Genomic DNA, 22,677 nt, shown 5'->3' on the forward strand with positions numbered 1-22,677 from the left:
TACTAATTGTATTCTTACTTGCCTCAAACTACATTGTACGAATGGGATAGAAAAATAATTTGCATTTTTTAAGACTTTCAGTATACAATGGCATCCTTGTTAAGCCCTTCAGTCACTAGCTATTACCTCTTACAGTACTAACTAAAGAGGAAAAGTTAGTGTCAGTTCAGCAGATGGTTGTCAGTAGAGATGCTGGTGGTAGTCGGCAGCTCTAGACAAGCATGGGGTTGTCTAATTCATAGCCATGGGGTTAGTCTAATTCATAATCATAGTAATCATCATCTGTGTTCGCTCCAATGCTGGAGGCCTCACTGGGTTTCATTTTCTTTCTGTCCTCTTTGCCTCTTTCCGTGGAAGACAGATTATCTTCACACTGCTGCAGAATCTTTTTGGAAGACATCCAACTTTCTCCTCGGCTTTCTGCTGGCGCCACACACTGCCCTCCTCTGACATCCGTCCCTTTGGCCACCAGCGCTCTTCTGGTTCTGAGAAGGTCACATGTGCAGTTCCAAGGGTTTCCATCTAAATACAGATGACGAAGACGGGGTAAATACTCTAAGACTTTGCGATCCAAGGCAGATATCTTGTTATTCCGTAAATTTAAAACCTGAAGCTGTTTCAAGTCCTTCAGCTCTTGTTCTCCAACATCTTCTATGTCATTTCCCTTTAGATCCAATCTAGCAAGGGTGTCTGGAAGTCTGAATAAAAACAAAGCAACACAAAGGTGTTATGTTCATCATACTGATTCCGTTTGTGTAAATGGTGTTTGGCAGTGAGTATGTGCCCAGGCACATCTGACATATTAAGATAATACTCTCATTAACAAAAAAAAAAAAAAATGGAATCTTCTGCAAAATAGGATGTTGTCCTGAAGTGTTCATGTCCTTTAAGTTATAGGAATACTGTCTATGCATGCTTGAACTGTTTTCCCAAATTACTGCAGTTCTGACCTGTGTTTGTTCAAATGAAATGAACAGCAGTCCTGCTGTACTGTGTTATGAAGAATGTGTTCAACTGAGTGTCAAGCTTAAAAATGCATTTTGTACTTTTGATGCCGTAACTATGTCAACGATCAAATCATAGCACTGTGAAAGATCAAACGTTTAGAGAAACATGGCAACACTACTCCATCAAGTACTTTTATACATAGTTTGTTTAAAACGATTTTTTAGTTAATGAGCTAGAATTTTTCCTCCATTTTGTTCTCCTGCTCCCATCAGATTCAAACATTAATCATCACAGAGGCAGCCTGTCTGATGACATGCTGTTTAAGAAATCAGCAACAGGGAAAACAGAAGTGATTTTTGATGGTCTTTTAAAATCTTACTTTAGAAAATTAGAACTGCTTACATTTAAAAGGGAAAAAAAAGCTGATAACCTCTGGATACGATATTAGACTGGTCAGTACCATTCTTATTTTCATACATCTTGCATCGTACATCTTGTATGATAAAACTTTTATTTCAAAAGTTTTGCTCACTTAGCATCTTCTCCTTTCTTCCTGCTATATGTAATTAGTGACAAGCACTTAACAGAAAGCCACTTAATTGGCATGAATTTGAAAGTAGCTTAAAAATCATTTTACTATGCAAAGTATGCAAAGTGAAGAAATTAAGAGTCATAGTTAGAGATTTTAAGGAAGCTTATTCTGTGAAACTCTCAGGGAAATTGTAGATGGTACTACCAAGAGCTATTTAGAATAGAACAGTATACTACAACAACCAGTAAAGGTTGATGTGATAGCTTAAATCAATGTAATGATAGAAGATACCTTTGGAAATTACTAAGAAGTTACATCATGACCCTCACTGGCTGTTTTTTTGTGAAGCTGAGTTTGACCTCTTAGGCTGAAAGGTGGTTGCCATATTTGTGTAAATCTCACAACTGCAGTGGGACTATTTCAAGAGTAGGGCAGTTCTGTATTGTGCTGTATTTCCTGGGGGAAATGAGAATTTCATGTGTTGGTACTCCACAAAAGTCAATCTTACCAAATGCTTGTGGCCGCATTAAATGTTTTGAAACCTAGCCACAGGCGATGATTATAGCTGCCCAATGTGATATTGTAATGTCAAAAGGGTATGCTGGGGTAAAACTAGTGCCACTGATGTCAAAAACCTAGGATGTTTATCCAGACTGATTACAGTCTAAAAGCCTGACCACCAAGTCCTTAAACCTGTGAAGGGTCTTATATACTAAAATTAGACTTTGACTTTATGGCTATATTCTTTGACTTCAGGCTGTGTTGGTCTTGAGAAAATAATGGCACTGGAGTATATGATGCATGATCCTGCTGATGGCAGAGAAGCCACGCTCACCTCAGAGCTGACTGTGGCAGCCATATCGTGCTGCTGCCACCCCAGGGAGTATCATCAGGCTCCTGCCTGCATTCTCACCAGTCCCTGCAAGATTTTATGGAGTATAGGCCCTTCTCTACAAGTCCTGAAAATACTTGGACTTGTGGATTATTTTATTCTCAGAAAAAACCAACCAACCAACCAACCAAGCAAAAAAACCCAACCAACCAAACAAAAAACAAACCCAAAAGAAGCTTTCTTTTTCCTCATTCCTGCTGAATAATGGCTAGGATCCATTAACTGTAGCACAGTAACTGTATTTCTTAACCTTTGACACTGCTGACTGAGTTCTCAGGTAACTGTTAGAAGCAATACTTTTATTTCTGTATATCCATGCATATGTGGTGATCATCAGACAAATTAAGTCTATAAATTTTATGTCTTGTCATTTTTATTCCCCCTTTTGATGCTTACAGCCTCCCCTTCAAATCTGCATGCATTGTTGAGTTGAAAATAAAAAGTCCCCGATATTTCCTTAAGAGCTGTACTGTTTACGGGCTAATAGGTAACTCCTTCCTGTTAATTCTCTTGACTGCAAAGGTTGTAAAATAAGATGGATTAGACAATACTAAAGTAACAAGAAAGCATTAAACATTCCTGTCAAGATAGACTGAAATCAAATATTTATACACCACTAAATCACTTTCTGATTATAAAGCTGCTGCCAAGTAGATTCAAATGCTAAAGGACCTGATGCTAAATGAATTGAAATTTTACTGCATTATTTATTTGAGCTAGTTAAACCTGTCCACAAGCCGTAAAAAATAAAATGTAATAGTGCAGTTGTGTTAAAAGAGTTGATGTTAATGGAATTACTTTGCTATTTTTATGCCGTTTTATTGCACAGGTTTTTGAAGTAATAAAATTTCTACTTTATATCAGACCAGCCTCCACTTGGCTTAGTATGTCATCTCTGATAATGGCCAGGACCAACACTTACATGAACACGAGAGAACCTGTAAGCAGAGCATTAATGAACACAGCACGCCCAAGGGATGTTTCTTCTGTGCTCCTTTGACTAGAATTTTACTTATAGCCTGAGGCTGGAGAGCTTATATGCATTCCAAATACTTTGTAATGTGCGAATTTAATGAAGTTGCGAATGCTAATATCCACTGAAAAAGCACATTCTTTTTGACCAGACTTTGCTCCTGAAATCTTAATATTTTAACAGTAATAAACTCAGTGTGGGTTGCTAGAAACATCAGCTTTAAAATTGCTGCCTTTCCTTTCTATTGGATGCTCTATTAATTTCATGTTATGGGGGAAGATAAATCTAAGCAGCAGTAAAACTCCTCTGTAATAATTCTGTTATATTCTCCTAGCAGGTTCCTCTTATTTCTGTGCTAATTAAAGAAAGTAGTCTTACTGGCAGGGAGGGATATGAAATGAGTAGATTCACTGGGGACTACAGAGGTAATGAAAACAGTTCTACTTCTATGCTGAAACTGCTAACAAGAGTGCTAATTAGTGTCAGTTATGGCAATGGGTTTATGGTATGGGTAGACTTCTGCCATGACTGGGTCTGAATACAATTTATTTTCCTATTTGGCTGTCATTCTTATAATGTAAGGAAGGAGAGATGACACCTGGGAACCAGCTCTCCTCAGATTCACTTGCCTCAGAGGAATAGAAATGAGGAGATTCTGTTCCAGCGCCAGATTTGAAAGCTGCACACACTGCTGAAGAGCTCCTGCCTCAAACATGCTAACAGCGTTGTTGTCAAGAAACAAGTGCTTGAGGTCTTGTAGTCCTTGGAAGTCCTGTGCTGTCACCCTTTGAATCAGGTTACTGCTGCAGTCAAGTTTCTGCAATCTGCCAGGCAGCCTGATTGGCATAGTGTGGAGCTGGTTCTTAGAGAGCTCCAGTGTTGTTAAGTTAGGAAGAAGCTGGACACCATCTATTGATGTTAGCTGATTTTGTGACAGGAAGAACTCATACAGGTTTTCTAGGTGCTTCATGTCTCGAAGTCTTATTGTTTTAAGTTGGTTTTTCTCTAATTTTAGTGACAACAGGGATTTAGGTAGGTCAAGAGGCACTTTTGTCAGAAAGTTGCCACTTAAACTGAGAAACTGTAGATTCTGGAAAGATGCAAAGAAGTTGGTTGGGAACGAGTTCAGTTTATTATCAGCCATGCTCAGATACTTCAGCCTAGGAAGCTTAAGTGGTGCAGACACAGATTCCATGTTGTTGCCATCCAGAATCAGACTTTGTAAATTCAAAAGGGAAGAAAATGCGCTTGAAGGCAGGGTCGAAATCAAGTTGTTTCGAATATCGAGCACTCTTAGCTTCAGCAAACCTTCAAAATCAGATACATGCAGAGTGTTGATGGAGTTATCAGTGAGTTTCAAAATTTCAAGGCTAGATGGGAGGAAGGTAGGTATTTGTTTTAGCTGATTTTTGTAGAGTTCCAGGGACTTCAAGGTGCTCAGAGCTTTGAAAGTGTTGTTTTCAATTGATTCTGTGCCACTGCATGATAGGACCAGCTCTTCAAGGGCTGACATTCTCCTGAAGTCAGTAATCTTAAAGAGAAATAAAAAAGTCATGTGATAGTACACAATCTATTTATGGATCTCCTTACTGGGTACTACTTCTGAACGTTCTGACAATTGCTAGTGTATATTAAGAGACTATATATTTAGAACAAGAAACTAAGGGAAATGGTAATGATAAAGGTGTTACTGTCAGTACCTGCAGTTTGCCAGTATTTACTTGGATTTTTAGAATTCATATTGTGTCTGGTTTTGAACAAACACAATGTTTGAATAAGAAGTATTCCTTTTACTTCTGCCTGGTGGATAGCCTCTATAAAATGGAGATCTAATATTACCATTAAATGGAGATCTAATATTGCAGACTTTGCAGAAAGCAGATGGTTGTTAATGTTCACTATGCTCAACAGAGCTTGCTGGAGTAGTTTTGAGTTCATCATACAGCCATTTCCATATATCAGCAGTACTGTCACTGCAGCGTGTATTCCCCAGAGGAAGTATACATGGATATGATCACCTCTCCCTACTATAGTTTTTGCAGGAAACTAAAATCTGACATTTGTATTTCTTCTCTCCCCGCACCATCTCTCCTTTAAAGTAAAAACCTCACATATTATTAAGATGACCAAACCAAAAGTGTCATATCAGCTTGGTCTGAAAATCACCTCAGTGGAACAGATTGCTTTTACACAATCTTAGGTTTTTGTTAGTTGGCAATAAACAGATGCTTTGCAGTGGGAAATAGAACTTAGATGTTGACTGTGACTATAATGTACAGAGGCATACTAATTGCTTCATTGTATTTCTGCTGTATTGGCACATGCTTGTTACCAAAGCTTGCAATCCTGTGTCTGAAGTTAAGAAGCAAACTTAAGTGAATCTAGCAGTTTCCTCCAAGCCAAAATAAGAGGAAGCATGCAATGAGGGTGAATCTGGGAGTTCTCTGAGCACACCAGTTCCTTAAACAGTAGTTTTCTGAAACTATCAGAGATGCTGTCCATTGGCTTCCCATATTCATTTATATGGGAATCACAGAAAGCTCAGAGCAAGATAAGCAAGTGTTCTGCATGGGAGAGGTGTGAAGGACCGTCTTCATCCATTTTCCCTTCCCATGTCCAATAAACATCTCACTATAGGTTTCACGAGTACCACATCAGTAAGATATATTAAACCAACACTATAGTCTTTATGCTATTTCCCCCAGAGCCAGGTAGCTACCACCACATTTTACTCCCATTGAGAGAAACTATAAAGCATGCTGTACAGCATAATTATCCAGGGAACTACAGACCAGTCAGCCTCACCTCTGTGCCTGGCAAAATCCTGGAGCAGATTCTCCTGGATGGCATGCTAACGCACATGAAAAACAAGGTGCTTGGTGACAGCCAGCATGGCTTCACTAAGGGGAAATCCTGCCTGACCAATTTGGTGGCCTTCTATGATGGGGCTACAGAATTGATGGACAAGGGTAAAGCAGTTGATGTCATCTACCTGGACTTGTGCAAAGCATTCGACACTGTTCCACACGACATCCTTCTCTCTAAATTGGAGAGACATCAGTTTGATGGATGGACCACTCGGTGGATAAAGAACTGGCTGGATGGCCACACACAATGGTCAATGGCTCAATGTCCGGCTGGAGACCAGTAACAAGTGGTGTCCCTCAGGGATCGGTGTTGGGACCGGTCTTGTTCAGCATCTTTGTCAGTGACATGGACAGTGGGATTGAGTGTGCCCTCAGCAAGTCTGTCGATGACACCAAGCTGTGTGGTCTGGCTGATATGCTGGAGGGAAGGGATGCCATCCAGAGGGACCTCAACATGCTTGTGAGGTGGGCTGATGCCAAGCTCATGAAGTTTAACCATGACAAGTGCAAGGTCCTACACCTGGGTGGGAGTAATCCCAGGCACAGCTACAGGTTGGGCAGAGAAGAGATCCAGAGCGGCCCTGCGGAGAAGGACTTGGGGGTGCTGGTCGATGAGAAAATGAACATGAGCCAGCAGTGTGTGCTCGCAGCCCAGAAAGCCAACCGTATCCTGGGCTGCATCAAAAGGAGCGTGACCAGCAGGTCGAAAGAGGTGATCCTGCCCCTCTACTCTGCTCTTGTGAGACTTCACCTGGAGTATTGTGTGCAGTTCTGGTGTCCTCAACATAAAAAGGACATGGAACTGCTGGAACAAGTGCAGAGGAGGGTCACGAGGATGATCAGGGGACTGGAGCCTACCTCCCGAATGAAGACAGGCTGAGAATGTTGGGGTCGTTCAGCCTGGAGAAGAGAAGGCTGCGTGGAGACCTAATAGCAGCCTTCCAGTATCTGAAGGGGGCCTATAGGGATGCTGGGGAGGGACTCTTCGTCAGGGACTGTAGTGACAGGACAAGGGGTAATGGATTAAAACTTAAACAGGGGAAGCTTAGATCAGATATAAGGAAGAAGTTCTTTACTGTGAGGGTGGTGAGGCAGTGGAATGGGTTGCCCAAGGAAGCTGTGAATGCGCCATCCCTGGCAGTGTTCAAGCCCAGGTTGGACAGAGCCTCTGGTGACATGGTTTAGTGTGAAGTGTCCCTGCGCATGGCAGGGGGTTGGAACTAGATGATCTTAAGGTCCTTTCCAACCCTAACTATTCTATGATTCTATAATCCCTCATCCCAGTCAGGAATGTATATGGAAGGCAGTGTAATTCCTTTTGCTGTGCAGGTATGGGGCAGTAATTTTGTTCTACGAGCCTGATTGAATACATTTGGATATTATACTTGTGTACTTGAAATCGGCTTATAAAGGTGACTGTTAAAATATTACTTCCACCTTCATTTATCGAACTCTTGGATGTTTTGGGGTTGTGTCTCTTTACCTTAGCTACAAACTCTGCATTTTAACTTCTGTTAAAATTAGCGCCCACACAGCTGTGGAAGGAGAGTCAGATTTCATTCTGCTTTGGTATCCTTAGTCATTGCTACTTTCTGTTTATATTTATTCTGTCTTGTAAAGTTATTTCTGAGCATTGCAAGATTGATGCAGCTAGTGAGAAAGTACAGATACGGAACCTCTATTAATGCAGGGTTCTCTGTCAGTTACATTTTAATTCAATGAGGGAATATACCTCCATTAAAACAGGCAAACAAACAAACAAACCACCTTACATTCTCAACAGTAAGTAATGAAGTTGTCCATTTTCTATTTTGTCTATAAATGCAGTTTTGTAATATACATATATTTCTTTATAGCAACCACAGAATTGCATGTCTTGTTCTGGTCATGATTAGGAGGCTAATGTTTCAAAACTTTATCATGAGACGTCCCATAGGAATGAACTGCATTGCTCATGAGCAGAAAAGCATAGTCATATTTAAGTGACAAAACAGTCTTAAGGAAATGGAAACAAATGTGAACCTTTGTAAGTTCAATATGTTTTCTGTTACAAGTTCAAAACCAGTATTTCCTGCTTTTCCTCAGTTGATTGCTGTATCTCACTAAAAGACTTAATTTTCATCTTACGAAGTGACAGCTACATGAGAGTCAGTTTACATTCATTCTGTAATGATGTTAGGCTTCTTAATGTGGATTATTATAATCTCTGTTTTCCACCTATTTGGTATGCTTTGCTAGGCTTTGTGACTATGCAATTTTGAGACTTGAACATTTGTCCATGCTGTTACAAACCACCCAGTCTTTCTAATATGAATCCAGACGTATTTGGAAGGCTACTAGCTATCTTTTTGCTACAAAGTGATATTTTATTCTCTAACTGGACTGTCTGTAAAGTGATACTAATACAGTTTTACATTTTAAAAAGTAGATCTAATAAAAATGGATCTAACATACTGTTAAAATAGAAACATTTAAATAATTTTGTCACTTTTTAATGACCTGTTTTTATGAACTGGGATTTGTTATAAGCAATTTCTTAAACTCTAAAATTAAGTAAGTGAAGGAATTTAAAAACCAGACAAACAAAACCTCCTGTGGAGTTCTTTTAGCACTTCCAGACATGCACTTTGCAAGCAAAAAATCAAATACTGTTTCTACAAGTAGTGTGATATCTGCCAGTTGAATTTCTTAGCTGTGTAAAATTAAGCATATGCATTTATGATGTCAAGACCTCAGAAGCATAATTTGTTGCATGGAAAGAAAAGTGAAAAATATATTCAGAGACCCAGTCTAATCTTAAGGAAACAATCTGCATAACTACAAGCAGATAGCATGAAAGGACTTACCTACTTTCCAGTGCAAAGTCAGTAGTATAAGTAAGGTATACTGATTGCTCAGTTGAATGAATATATAAAGTAAAAAACACTTAGATGGTTTCTTGCATCATTTGTTCTGAACAGTCATAAAACATTTATTCCACTGCTCTATTCACTTATATCCAACATTTAAATGCTTTATAACACCTGTGTTTTGCTCTAGTCAGAACCTAAGGCCACTTTACTAGTAACTGAGGAGAAGCTGACAGGTATGGGCAACTAGCCTAAGAAAGGACAAATGGCTCATCTACCTTCTCTTGGAAATAAAATAATAATGACTTTTTTTTTCACATAAAATGTATTTCCTAATAAAAAATTCATTTGACAGATCTTTTGTTTAACTAAGCACATCAATATAGCTAAAGTGAACTTCAACTCTTGTAGGTTTGGGAGCTAAACCAAAAAAAACCAGAGATATTAGTAGCAGCTAAATAAAAGTAAACTCTTTTCAGAGTTAAATTGTAAAATAACTGACTATTTTTCAGTGAGCAAAAGGTATCCCAGATGATGCTGAAAGCTGCCTTCTAACCTATTTAATTCAATCCTGAGAGCAAAATCAAAGTTGCATTTCAGAGCAGTTAATGTTATATTCTTTGTAGGAGGACAAGCATACTTGAGAGAAAATGTCTCTCTTGAATCAAACATTTCTTAATATTTGTAGTAAATTGATACACAGCAAGCACATATAAAATTGTATTTCTCTTTTGTCTATCAGTAGAAGTTGAATTTATTAAATGAAAATATTTCAGGGTAGAAAACAGAAGAGCCATTCCAGAGCATAATGCAAAATTAGTATAAACTGATCATGCCTTTAATAATGGGATCCAGTTATGCCTCAAGAAACCCAGAATAAACATTTTTAACAACACAAATAGCTGGCAGCTTCAGTTATAACCTGCTACTGTTTACATGAGTTATTAGATAAGCCTAGCATTACTTTTAGAAACATCTCGCATTCTGCCTTAAACTCTAACTTACTTAATTCCTCTGCCATTTCTAATAGCAGTTGTACCTGACACTTGCTACTGCAGAGGGGGAGAAGAACTTCAATTTCATTTATTAAGGCAATTATTCTAGTATATAAAATCTTTCCATTTACTGTGAAAAAGTATTATATTGTATCAAAAGTTGCAAAAGCTTTTAACAAGTTAAACAATTACTCTGGAACTCAGTGGTTCTTTGAGCATATAAAAACAAGTCAACATTTGTCTCCTAGTTGTAAATTACTATTTTTTGAGTTTAATACAAAATATCATTGTGGCAGTGTGAACTGCTGCTCGGAGACTGCAGGCTAATGAAAACCATGTAGGAATATATTTACATATCCTTAAAAAAGTAAGTAAAAATAAAACCAGATCTGGCAGGATTTCATCAGTTTTTAGAACGTGGAATAAGATTCTCTCTTCACTTGCAAGCCACCACCATCTGGGAAGCACAGCTTTCGGTTACAGTGCACTACAAAAAGTATTTTTACTGTATTTTTTCCTACCTGGAGTTGTTTAATTTTGCTGTGACTGATGTAGAGTCTCCTGGTGACAACAGGGATCTCTCTAGGGATCTCCGTAGTTCTGTAGCATTGCACTGACAGGGCAGGGTCACAACTGCATCTTCTTGGGCAAGTGGCACTTAGACCACTGTGAAAAGAAAAGACAATGACTAAAAGGTAAGATAAATACATCTTCCAAAACAGGAGCTCTGAAACTGTCTCAGCAACATGCAGCTTGAATTAAGCACCGAAGTCCTTTTATACCATGAAATCTGATAAAAGGATATTATGACTGTGTATTTTATCCCAGTGAAAAACCAGCAAAAACAATACCGTAATTTGCCTGAGTTAAAATGTTGGCAGCCATTACAAAGAGTGAGAAACTTAAACAGTGATAAGGTGCCTTTACATTTGTAGGTATGCGAAATTAGTGTTATTTATTACCTGACATCAATCTGCAAACATCTATATTATCTCCAGTTTCCTAGTTTTGTTAAATGTGACACCACAGAATTAGTGGAGAAAAGATAAAGAGCTGTTTTATAGTGGGGCTGTAAAAGCTTTGTATATCTTCTGTGACCCAGTATTAGAAACAGTAAAAACACAACTGAAGCCAACACTGAAGCTTTTTCACTCTTCCTTTTGCATTATTCAGACCCCTTAAAAAACCCCCAAACTCAGACAGCTGTTATTTTAAAGCTAAAACATTCTACTCACTTTCTGAATATCTATGGAGTAATGCTACTTAGTACACATTTTTGAAAGACTAGACAAAAATCTAGTTACTCGTGTTTATGTAATTCCCATAAATCAAAGTTTACTTATTTTTGTATTTGAAAATCACAGATGTGAAATGCTTGAAAGCACTTAGTATAAATCAAGTGGTAGATGATCAATAGGGCCTATTTACCCTGTGACAGATGGAAAACACTAGGGTTCCCTTCAGAGTTTTCTCTCTACTTGTTAGTGCTTCTCTCACATATCTACTAGCTGAGCCAGCTAGAGATGTAAAGTTTTGAGATGCTTACAGTTTGGCTTGTGATTATTTTAGGAACTTTCTATGCATAGATTTTTCCTGTGTACCCAGCAATTTACAACATACAAAGCAGTGTGTTTCAGACATCTTTGTATCTTACCATACTGATCTGCTTTGCACTGTTGCGTGCTTCCTTCCATACTCTCCATTGTATCTTCAGTAGCAGCTAATCCTGCTCCTTGAATGCAGAACTAAGCCAGTGATTTCTCCAAGCAGAAGATAATGTGCAGTTGATATGACAAATAGATAACTGAATTGGGGACAGTCCTTGACAGGAATGCCTATTGGATGCAGCTGGGTTTACACTGGACAATTGCCACATTCCCTCACGGTGATTCTTCTGTCTCCTTAATCCCCTACACTATGAGTACCGAACTGCAACCCAGCATCTGCTAAACCAAACGGCAAGAGCAGAAGCCTTTTCCTAAAGCAGCCTGTCAAACTGGCATGTTTAACAAGTTATGCAGAAAAATCCTGCCAGACCTATGCCATAGTGATCAAATGAGCAAAAGTGGGTGGGTGAGCAGAATTAGCGATGGTATGCTCAAACAAGTATTTTAATGTATCTTGATCTAGGGTTGGGTACCTGGTTTGTGGGTTTGCTTTTTTTTTTCACCTCCTTTATTTGGAGGGGAGAGTGCTGGAAGGGACATTAAAGATTGTTTCATTTGAACTCCCCTTCCATAGGCAGGGACACCTTCCACTAGACCAGGCTGTTCAAAGCCCTGTCCAACCCGGCCTTGAACACTACCAGGAATGGGCACATCCGCAGATTCTCTGGGAAACCTGTGCCAGTGCCTCACCACCCTCACAATGAAGAATTTTTTCCTAATATTTAATCTAAATCTCCCCTCTTTCAGTCTAAAGCCATTCCCCCTTGTCCTGTCACTACATGCCCTTGTAAAAGGTCCCTTTCCAGACCTGTACACCCCTTTAGGTACTAGAAGGCTGCTATAGTCTCCCCTGAGCTTTCTCTTCTCCAGCATGGAACAGGCTTTGATCTGATCTCCCAGGTCCTACTGAGTTGAAATGCTGAAGTAACTAACACAGTAATGCTCACGATCTCATGTAGGAATTTGTGTTCCTCAAAAATGTCACCAAAAAAAAAAAAAAAAAGCCAACACCAAAATCTGCTTTTTGTATGTCAAACCCAACGGTTTGCAGTTTAGAGCTCTAGAGTACTGCAGAATCAGTCTGAGAATCCCCTCAAGTAAGACCCATATACTGCGTCCTTCCCTGTTCTGTAAATTTTAAGTCACCCAGCTAGTTAGAATTCACAGCTGTAGTTACAAGGTAACGCCACAGTACGGTGCTATATTCTTAGCTGTCAGCATTTTCGAGGAATAACTATATCCGTCTTTTCAAACGAAGGAAAGGAAACTTTATTGGTTTAATCGTTCATTTATGTGATAGAAACAACAACGATTTAATCAAGAATTATATTATGTATCCATTAGTTTCTGATATATGTCTGGGTTTTCTCTTGAGTCTAGGAGACCTGATGGCAACAGAACTGACAGTCACAGGACTGTATGAGCATAAGCGTAGTGGGAAGATGTGAGCTATGCTGAAAAAAGGTGAATAAACATTCCAGAGTCTCCTTGTAGATGCAACACTGCTGGCCCATGAGCTGCACAGCTTAGCAGGGGGATGTTAAGAAAGTCAATCACTCTTGGCCATTTCCTGCCAGCAGGTTTTATGCAAACTCTCCACACCTTCAATGGGCATTCCTGTGTGGGCCTAATGGAATGATACTCTCCTCCATCGCTTGTCAGAAAGAATGAATGATAGCACCAGTAACCTGCCTGCACGAGATGTCTGAGGCACATTCTACATGGTGTGTGCTTTAACCAAAGGTAAACAGATCAAAACCTGTTAAGCCCAAAGTCAGTGTTGGACTCTTTTGTGTTGTTACTAGGATTTAATACGGACACTAGTTATACAGTATCATGGCAAAGTAGTTAAATATATTGGACAGATTTAGATGAAATATAAGCTTGAGTTGATGGAAGTTAGAAGATCTTTCAGACATGCTGCTTTCATTTCAAATTGAAGAAGGGCTCATAAAGGACTGTAAGTGCTGGGTTCTTTGTTTTGGTTGGTTTGGTTTGGTTTGGTTGTGGTTTTTTTTCAAATATATATCAGTTAGTCTAATAAAAATACTATCATTTTGTACAAGCCTTACCTCACGCAAAATTTCAGCATCTACAGTATTGCTGTTTGGGCCTGTTGTTTCTTTACCGAAGTCACAGGTTTGACAAAAGCAAACATATGTGTGTCAAGATGTAATTTTTTAACCTAAAATTATGTTAGAAAATCACATAAATGTAAGATGTCATTTAAATTGGAAGAATTAATCTGCAAAACTCTAGTTATGAAGTGTTTAGAAATATCTGAGTTAAGGCAACCCATATAACCTGAAGGTGGATCCCTTGTAATGCACATGATGGCAAGAGTCCGCACAAAGGATGATGAAATCTTATTATGAAAGACAAGGAGAAGCTGAGCTCTTGCAGTTGGCATGTCCCTTGTCTATGGAAAGGAGAAATTGCAGGAAAAGACCAGCTTAGGGCCTGCAGAGGGCATGGGTAGGAGCTTGGTCCCTGAGGGATGTCACAAGCAGAGGCAGTTTGGCAAGTAGGAGCTGCTAAGTGATGGCGTATGCTCTGAAGAGTCCTTGGCATATTTAGCTGCCATATGCTATCAAGTGCCTGCCACTGAGTACGTGTGAATTTAATAATACATCCTTTTCCCTTTTTTTTTTTTTTTTTTTTTTTTAATTCCCTGGAGGTTTTAAACTTGGATTTGGATCAGTTTTTCATAGGGACAACAAATGGCATTTGTCTGCTGCAAAAGTTACCTCCAATCAAGCACTTCTCTCCAGAGCGGGTCAGGCTGCTAAGGGAAACAATCATAACATTGTTTTTAAAAACATGATGCTTCCCTTAATCATCTGTTGAAATAATCTGAACCACTTTACAGAGATATTTCTTAAACAAAGAGCCTCAGAGGGTTACACTGAATCAAGAATGTCAACCTAAATGCATCCTAGACAATGACACTTAACTGGTATAAAGATGATAGATTTATCAAAAGTTACTTTGTGTTTTCTTCCTACAAAACAAATCTGCAAGTAGAGTTCCACAAAAACAGTTGAAGGACTCTCTGCAAATGATGTCTCAATCTTCTTCTTTAGCCAAGAATTTTGTGGAAATATTTTTTATCCACTTTCATAGTACGTGGAAAATGTGCTTTCTAACTCCAGGCAAGGTCATTTGCATACATGGGAAACAGCTGCTGGGTAACTTGGGCCAGATTTTTTTTCCACACAATAAGGTAGATTTCCTTTTCTTCCTCCATGCTGGCTCGTAGATAACCCCTTAGGAATTTCTCACATTTTGCCTGTCTGTAGCACATTTGCATTCCAAAGAAACCAGCAGAGTGAAACCTATTGAAAGGACTGAAACTTACGTTAAACAAAAAATCACGTATCAAGGAGTTTTAGTCATTGCCAGTGTTATGATAGTGCTGAGGGATGGTAACCAAGACCAGATGCATCTGGGGCAGGCACCCCACAAACAACAAATAAGCAGCACCCACACAGAGGTCAGTTTAAATAATTTCTTACACATATGTCACTAATGCTGCTGTAATTGGCTTTCAAAGTACTGGTCCTAATGGCATACACTTGGTGGAGAACTGTTCATCATTAAGAACTGAGCCACAGAAAGCACTGCCCATGAAACCACAGATCATGGTATGGTGTAGTGACAGTTCTGTAGTAACGATATTCCATGTTAGTCCCAAAAGTAATGAAGAGGGGAAAATAAAGAGCAGATAAAATGACCAAATCTATTTTCAACCTAGACTTTATATACACAGGTCTATTGTATATGACCATTTATTTAAGATCTGTAATTAACCAATGTGAGATGGTGCCTTGTGCAGTACCACCTAAAAGTAGATTGGCAGGGTTGGATCATCCAACTGATACTGGAACCAAGAAGATTTCTGTTTCTGAACCACACAAAAGTAGTTCAGGTTAGTAGTTAACAACCATGACTTGTAAGGACTTTTCAGAGTCCTGTATGAAGTGAGCTAGTTCTGGCCCTTCCATTTCCTGTGGGTGTCTTTAGCCTTTAAGAACAGCTTAAACTAAAAATTGTCTACTCTTCAAACTGTGAGGCAGAGATTCTGAAACAGCAGTTCTCTAAACTTGAACACTGTGTGCACAAAAGGAGGTTTACATTCTTTCTAACTATAAAAGCTGGACATTTTTGTCACATCTTATTAATTAAAAAAAACCAAAACAAAACATAAATTCAGAATGAAAAGAGTGAAGCATAAGTATATACATAGAAATAAACATAAGAATAAGACCACAATAAGCACTGTAAAAAAAAAAAAGAAAAGCTTGTCCCAAGAAGTGACTTGCAGATGTCATCTTGTGTAAAAAGAGACCAAGAAGGAATGGATGTTCCCTCAAAATAGTAGCGGGTGAATTGTTTTACCTGTGAACTCACTGCATGGACTGTAAAATGCAGCCAACTATGAACTCTCTAGGCCTGCAAAGCAGGAATCACCTAAAATGTAAAAAGCTAAAAGTCTGGGTTTATTAGCAGAAATTTTCTGTAATGACAACTGAAAATGTATATCCCTTTAAATATCAGTGTGGGTGGATAACTTCCTCTGCTCTAAAGTGCTTCAGAAAGGCACATTCTAATAATCTAGTCTGACTCCTTTTTTGAACATCTTGCTTTATCATCTAAGTTTCCTCCCATACTTTTATACTGTGAGATATTCTTTGGTTTTTGCCTGTTTCCCCTTTGGTATCCTCATTTGTGACTGTACAACCACCCATGCCATCAAACCACTCAAGACGCTTCAGTGCTAAACACACAGAAGATGGCCTTGACATGGGCATGCACTGCAGCCTCTCAAGCACAGCTGGGCAGCTGCAATTACAAAAGTTTCTGGGTGAGCTGACCCTCATGTGCAAACACACATGTTTATATTGTAAGTTCTTTGTGCAAAAGCTAGGTCTAACCAAACATTTGTAGAATATCTCACACAACACTTTCCCAGTCTTGGCATGGACACTAGGTACCAAATATACAGCAGTGGAGATGTTGATTAAAGTATTTCTTTTTTCTTTCTTTATGAGTATTACTTTGCTTTGTTTTGTGTGAAAATATGTCCTCCTCATACTTAAGGTCATTTACTCTTTAAATACAAAGTAAGATTTCAGGTAATTTATCCGGTACACCAGTAATCAGTTATAGGTTTAAATTTATGAAGTACTGATTGTATTCAAAGACACTTAACAGCAGTATAACACAGAAACCTCATATCCTCTATAACTTGTCTAAAGTAATTGAAATTATGTGCATAAATTATATGTGAAGAAACTATATGGTGATTAGCTTCATAAGGTCAAATGTGCAGATCAAGAAACTTTCAGCGAAGTACTTTTGGCATTAAAATATTCAGCAAATTTAAATTCTTCTTGATGTATAACTGGCTGCAAGTATTTGTTAGAAATGCCTCTTGGGTGTAGAAAGGATTCTTACTGCTAGACCAGCTTTAAAAGTTCTTAAATTATTCTGTTGATATTATCAGGGTAGAGTATACTACAGTTTACTTTAAATTGATTTAATCTAATTGAAGGCCAAAGCTACTAACCTTTCTTAGGTTCAATTCTATAATTACTGCATAGCTTGCTAAGAGAACAGAGCTACATTTGTCTGGGGGCTTTTAGCAGGCATTTCAAGGGTAACTGGAATTGATCATAATCTTCTAAGGGACCTACAAGTATAGTTTTGAGATAATTGAATTATTCATGTCTCTACCCTTGTATCAGTGATACCTGATTTTAAATTCAACCCCTTTTTTACACAGTGTTTCTGGTGAGGAATATAAGTGGTACCAAACGATAACTACATTTACTAAGCTATGGTGTCACAACTGCAAATTTTCTTAACTATAGATAGCTTTACTTCTCATTTATCTGTAGTCCAGTATTAGACAGATATTGCACTGCAGGTAGCCTTCTAAAAGAATTGTATTTGAGAAGCTAACCTTTGAGTGGAATAAATAGAGACAAATCCTTGCTTGACTTGAAACCTAAGGACATACAAAACAAAGGCAGCACTGATAAGAATTAAAATTAATGACCGTAAACCTCTGATACCACTGTAAATAAAGACAATTTAAGATACAGCTGGACCAACCCCTAAGCTAAAGGAAAAGGACACTAAAAAATGAGAATATGCAATTCTTTAAAAAGAAGCAGTCATAGGTAAATTACATTAAGTGTAAGGTTTTAAGGCCAGTATTTCCAATAGATACATTACATAGTAAATATGGGAAACTTCCTTCTCACAGTAAGCAGATACTGTTCAAATGCATGATAGAGATATATTAGTAGAAAAATCTAATGTTTGACTAAGTAGTAGATTACTGTTCCATGTAAAAACAAAACAAAACAAAAGACAAAGAACGTAACATAATTCTATGGGTACTTCTCCAGTGTGATATCTACGAGAATCAAAGCCAAAGCTAACATGAAAACTGATAGTCCTGAAACAATTTATTTTATTGTGTGGCTGAACCAATTTAAACAGTAATAATAATTTAGCTTTTGATACAGCAAATGCTTTGATTTTCTGTCAGACTCTGTTGTTTAAGGAAAAGACTGTCAATATGGCTGTGGAGAATGGACATTAGAATGAAGGTCAAGCAAATGCTCTTTTAAGCTAGGCTCACTGAGATGTACTTGTTGACTTTAGACACTTAAACTTTAGACACCTTTATCAACTATTATTCTGAATATACCAATTTACTGAGCCAGATTTTTTTCTGTAGGTATATATAAAGGTGTTCGTGGCTTTTTCCATCATGGATGGGCTTAACAGTAAGAGAATTCCCCTTAGGCATGCCCAGTTTGTTACTACCTCTTCAATTACAGCGCAGAAAGTTTGAACTGTAAAGGGCAAACAAGCAGGTTTACAATAACAATCTCTAGGCTTCATGTCAAGTCTCTGATAGCAGATCCCAGAGGAAATGTGGTATCTACTGTTAGTGGTGAAGTTTGCTTTTATCCAGCTCTTCTGAAAGCACAGATTGATGGAAATACCATTCTTTCCTGCTCTACACATTCCAGGTGAGCAGTTTAATCACTGAGCTGTAAAGTGGTATCACTCTTTCTCTGTGTCCTAATCAATTATTTATGCAAAGTGGAGCAAGGCAAGAAACTCACCCCAGGATATCCTGCAGCCCAAGGGCAGGGAATGCAGGGGTCCTGGTGTGTTACCCAGTTCTTAGTATCTGCTGATTGGAGGGCCCCTCTGCTTTCCCTTCATTGTGCTGGCAGTGTAGCTTGTGGGGCCACACTGTAGGCAGGATTAGGAGCCTGATCTGGGTTTAAATGATCCTTTATTTTTCCTCTTTTGAGGTGGAATTACAACTTTGGTGCAATAAAGCTAAGCTGCATGACAGCTCTGTAACACCTGCTAATAAAGCTCCCACTGAAATCAACATCAGAATCAATCCCAGTATTTCAAAGGAAGTGATCTGTAACCAAGGCAGATTGCCTTGGAGAAGGCATCCATGGAGAGATAGCTTATTCCCTGAAACTGAGTTCCGTTTCAGAACTATGATGACAAAAAACCCAAACCAAAACAAACACAAAACCAAAACAAGTAATCCAAATACCTTATATATGGGTATAACTGCATTTACCAGTGATTCTAGAGATGTAATGGTGTCTGGGGCAGTCCTTTTTACACCATACTTCATGGAATCATGGAATGGTTTGGCTTGGAAAGGACCTTTAAAGATCATCTAGTTCCAGCCCCCTGCCACAGGCAGGACACTTCACTCTAGACCAGGTTGCTCCAAGCCCTGTCCAACCCGGCCTTGAGCACTGCCAGGGATGTGGCACCCACAGCTTCTCTGGGCACCCTGTGCCAGCGCCTCAGCACCCTCACAGTGAAAAATTTCTTCCTAATATCTAATCTAAGTCTGTGCTGTGAAGGGTGTGCTGTGAGGTAAATTGCCTGGCCTGTGCCCCGCCACCGTGCAGGCTCATTGCCGGTGGGGACCCCAGGGAAACCAGCAGCCAGCTCCCCATGGGCCGAGGCGTGCCTCATCGCTGAGGCTTGGGCTCAGAACTGATAAACGCAAGTTTTAACGTAGAAGTGACATTTCCCGTGGTGAGAGTCATTGTTTCGGTGGCGCCAGGCGCCCAGGGCGTTTCTTAGCGGCTTTGCGAGGCAGGCCAGGGCGAGACGCTCCACTTACTCGAACTCAGGGCGCGAAGCGCGGGTCGAACGCCCAGCGCCTGCCTGCGGAGCCGGAGCGCCCGCCGCCCTCACGGCGCCCCCCGCCAACCGCGGCTCCCGGTGCGGGGCCGGCCCGCAGCGCCCCCTGGCGGCGCAGGCTGGCGAGCCGCGATCGGGGGCTCGGGGCTCGGCCATTGCTGCCTGTCCCCGCTTGGAGTTGTGGCAGGCAGCACGAGTCGCGCACCGCGGCCCGCCGGGCCGCCTCCGAAGCCGACTGTCAGCGCCGCAGCGCATGCGCGCCGGGCGCGTTCCCCCCGCTTCTCTGCGTGGCTGCCCCGGCGGAGCTGGGCTGGGTTTGGTGCTCCTGCCGCCGCCGCCTTGTCTTGCGGGGCGAAACGGTGCTCCCGCAGGGAGCGGGCCGCGGGGGGCGGCTGAGGCGGGGCGTGTGGGCTTTGCCTTGCCCGGGGGCCCGGACGTGTGAGGGAAGGGGGCAGGGGCGGCGGCAGCACCATGTCGGCGGCGGGCGGCGGTGCCTGCGGGCCAGGCGGCGCGGCCTGTGGCGGGGTAGCGGCTGGGTCGACTTCGGCGGCGGGTGGCGGTGTGTCCATGTTCCGCTGGCTGGAGGTGCTGGAGAAGGAGTTCGACAAGGCCTTCGTGGACGTGGACCTGCTGCTGGGCGAGATCGACCCCGACCAAGCCGACATCACCTACGAGGGGCGGCAGAAGATGACCAGCCTCAGCTCCTGCTTCGCCCAGCTCTGCCACAAGGCGCAGACCGTGTCCCAGATCAACCACAAGCTGGAGGTGAGGGGCCTGAGGGGGCTCCAGGGCCTCTGGTGTGTGTGTGGGGGGCGATGGGCCCGGCCCTGTGGTGGCGGCCTTCCTATGCTTGGGAGTGCGGGGAGCAGCAGGGGAGGACTAACCCGGCTAGCGTGTTGGAAGGCCCCGCGGGAAGCGGGCATGGCTGTGCTGATGCTTACAGCATGGACATGAAGTGGTGCGTGCAAAAAAAGTTGTCTTTGATGTCCAAAGCAGAAGTCTTGGGCAACAGGTGCTGCTCACTCATCTTCTGTTTGCATTGTCACTAGTAAAGTTGGAAAGCCTTTTAAAAACGGGACAAAGGCATATATCACAGGATGGGACCTTAAAGAACATCCATTTCCAAACCCCCTGCCAAGGGCAAGTGCACCTTCTGCTAGACCAGGTTGATCAAAGCCCCATCCAGCCTGGCCTTGAATACTGCCAGGGATGGGGCAGCCATAGCTTCTCTGGGCATCTGTTCAAGCATCATGATACATTCACAGTCTTTAAAGCTTATGGTCAGTAGTCAAAATGAGGTTGTTATTCTGCTTATGAGTAAATGAAACAGAAAAATGGATTGGGAATGGACTTTGATGGGTCTTCTTGTCCCTTCGTACTCTGAGGTAGATCAATTAGCTCTCTGCCAAACTTAGTGTCAGAAAATTAATATTGAAAGTTGCACATCCTGTGAGGACCAAAGTAACTGTCCTTGCTGTTGGAATTGTTTTCATTCCTAATACTGAATTTGAGTCAGAGTGGGAAGAAAGAAGCATCAGCTGGAACTAAGCTGGTTGATGCTGCTCAGGAGGCAGAACTGTAGGTCCTATGGCTGGTACAAGAACGGGAGTGCTCTGGAAGGAGATTGTGGAGAACTTCATGGTTGTTTTGTAACTGTCCAACCTGAGTCATCTTCAGTTTAGTAGATGATGTTATTTGTCTTGTCCTTAACAGGTGTTGGTATAAACTGCCCTTTTGTCTTTCTGTTACAAATTAGAAGAGCGTTCAAGTGACTTTCATCAGTTAGTTTTCCCTGGGTTAAACCCCTTCCAGTATATTCAGTATCTCTTGTAGGCAATGCTTGTTTGAGTTTTACTGCTTGTTCTACTAACTTTTAAATATATGGGAGTAAGGGAAAAAATTCTGGGAAACCATGAAAATATGTGCTTTGCAAGAGCTTCAGTAGACAACCGCCGAATTCAGTTCTTTTAGTCCTTTGTGTTACGCTTATTATAATAAAGGAATTGAAGAGCAGTAACCTGTTCTTCTGAAGGTCTGTCTTGCAGGAGGAAGTAGAGTAAGTAAATTGGCTTTGCTTTTAATCAGGTTTCTTCCTGGTATGAAGACATTGTTATGCAAAATAATCCATAGAGTTTTAACAGGGAAACAAGATATTTCAGAGTAGAACAAAGACCTCATTAAGCTAGGAGCCTTTTTCATTGCAGTCTTTATTTCACCACAATACTTACTGTAGTGATGGTTTTGATATTCTTTGTTTATGTTGTTATGTTGTTATGTTGTCATATACATTTTAGTATTGGGTATGTATGTATTCTGTCAAGCTACATAGGCATAGTAAAGTAAGATTTATGAGTTTATAGTAGACAATCAGTATTTATTGCATATTACACAGGGATGGTGGGTGTTGTGTACAGACTTGTGAAACAGATGAGTTGTCATGTTATTTTAAGAGAATGAGCTGATGCTTGGTAAATATTTCTTTGAAAAGTTGTTTCAAGCTTAAATATTTTGAAAGGAAATGATAAAGCTCAGCTGCTGCAAGGTATTTTGGTATCTAATGTAAACCATCAGGGGCACCTAAATAACTGGAGATGTGTGCCTCAATCTCAAATGAGTTGAAGAGCAAAGAAGCACAGTTAGTATTTGTAATAGCATAATTATTGTGTGTATCTAAGTGCATGAAGTAATTGTCTGATAAAAATGTGAATTCAGAGCAAATGGTTTACAAGTGAATAAAAAGACTTTT

The 22,677-nt window shown here is 40.4% G+C and overlaps 2 protein-coding genes across 2 annotated transcripts in view; one reads left to right on the forward strand and one right to left on the reverse strand.

Moving 5' to 3' along the window:
* Positions 1–250: 250 nt before the first annotated feature.
* On the reverse strand, positions 251–20,186 carry LOC136015948 (nephrocan-like). Its single transcript, XM_065682600.1, has 4 exons — positions 19,912–20,186; positions 10,578–10,722; positions 3,975–4,876; positions 251–698 (listed from the first exon to the last, which is right to left on the reverse strand). The coding sequence occupies exons 1-4, from the start codon at positions 20,184–20,186 to the stop codon at positions 251–253; spliced, it is 1,770 nt and encodes a 589-aa protein (XP_065538672.1).
* GOPC (golgi associated PDZ and coiled-coil motif containing) overlaps positions 20,176–22,677 on the forward strand; it is a 29,476-nt gene continuing 26,974 nt past the window's right edge. The window contains 2 exon segments of the mRNA XM_065681008.1: positions 20,176–20,353; positions 20,356–20,696. Coding sequence (XP_065537080.1) covers positions 20,185–20,353; positions 20,356–20,696 — 510 coding nt within the window. The 5' untranslated portion in view covers positions 20,176–20,184.

The sequence above is a fragment of the Lathamus discolor genome, chromosome 5 (assembly GCF_037157495.1).
Source record: "Lathamus discolor isolate bLatDis1 chromosome 5, bLatDis1.hap1, whole genome shotgun sequence".
Classification (NCBI taxonomy): domain Eukaryota; kingdom Metazoa; phylum Chordata; class Aves; order Psittaciformes; family Psittacidae; genus Lathamus; species Lathamus discolor.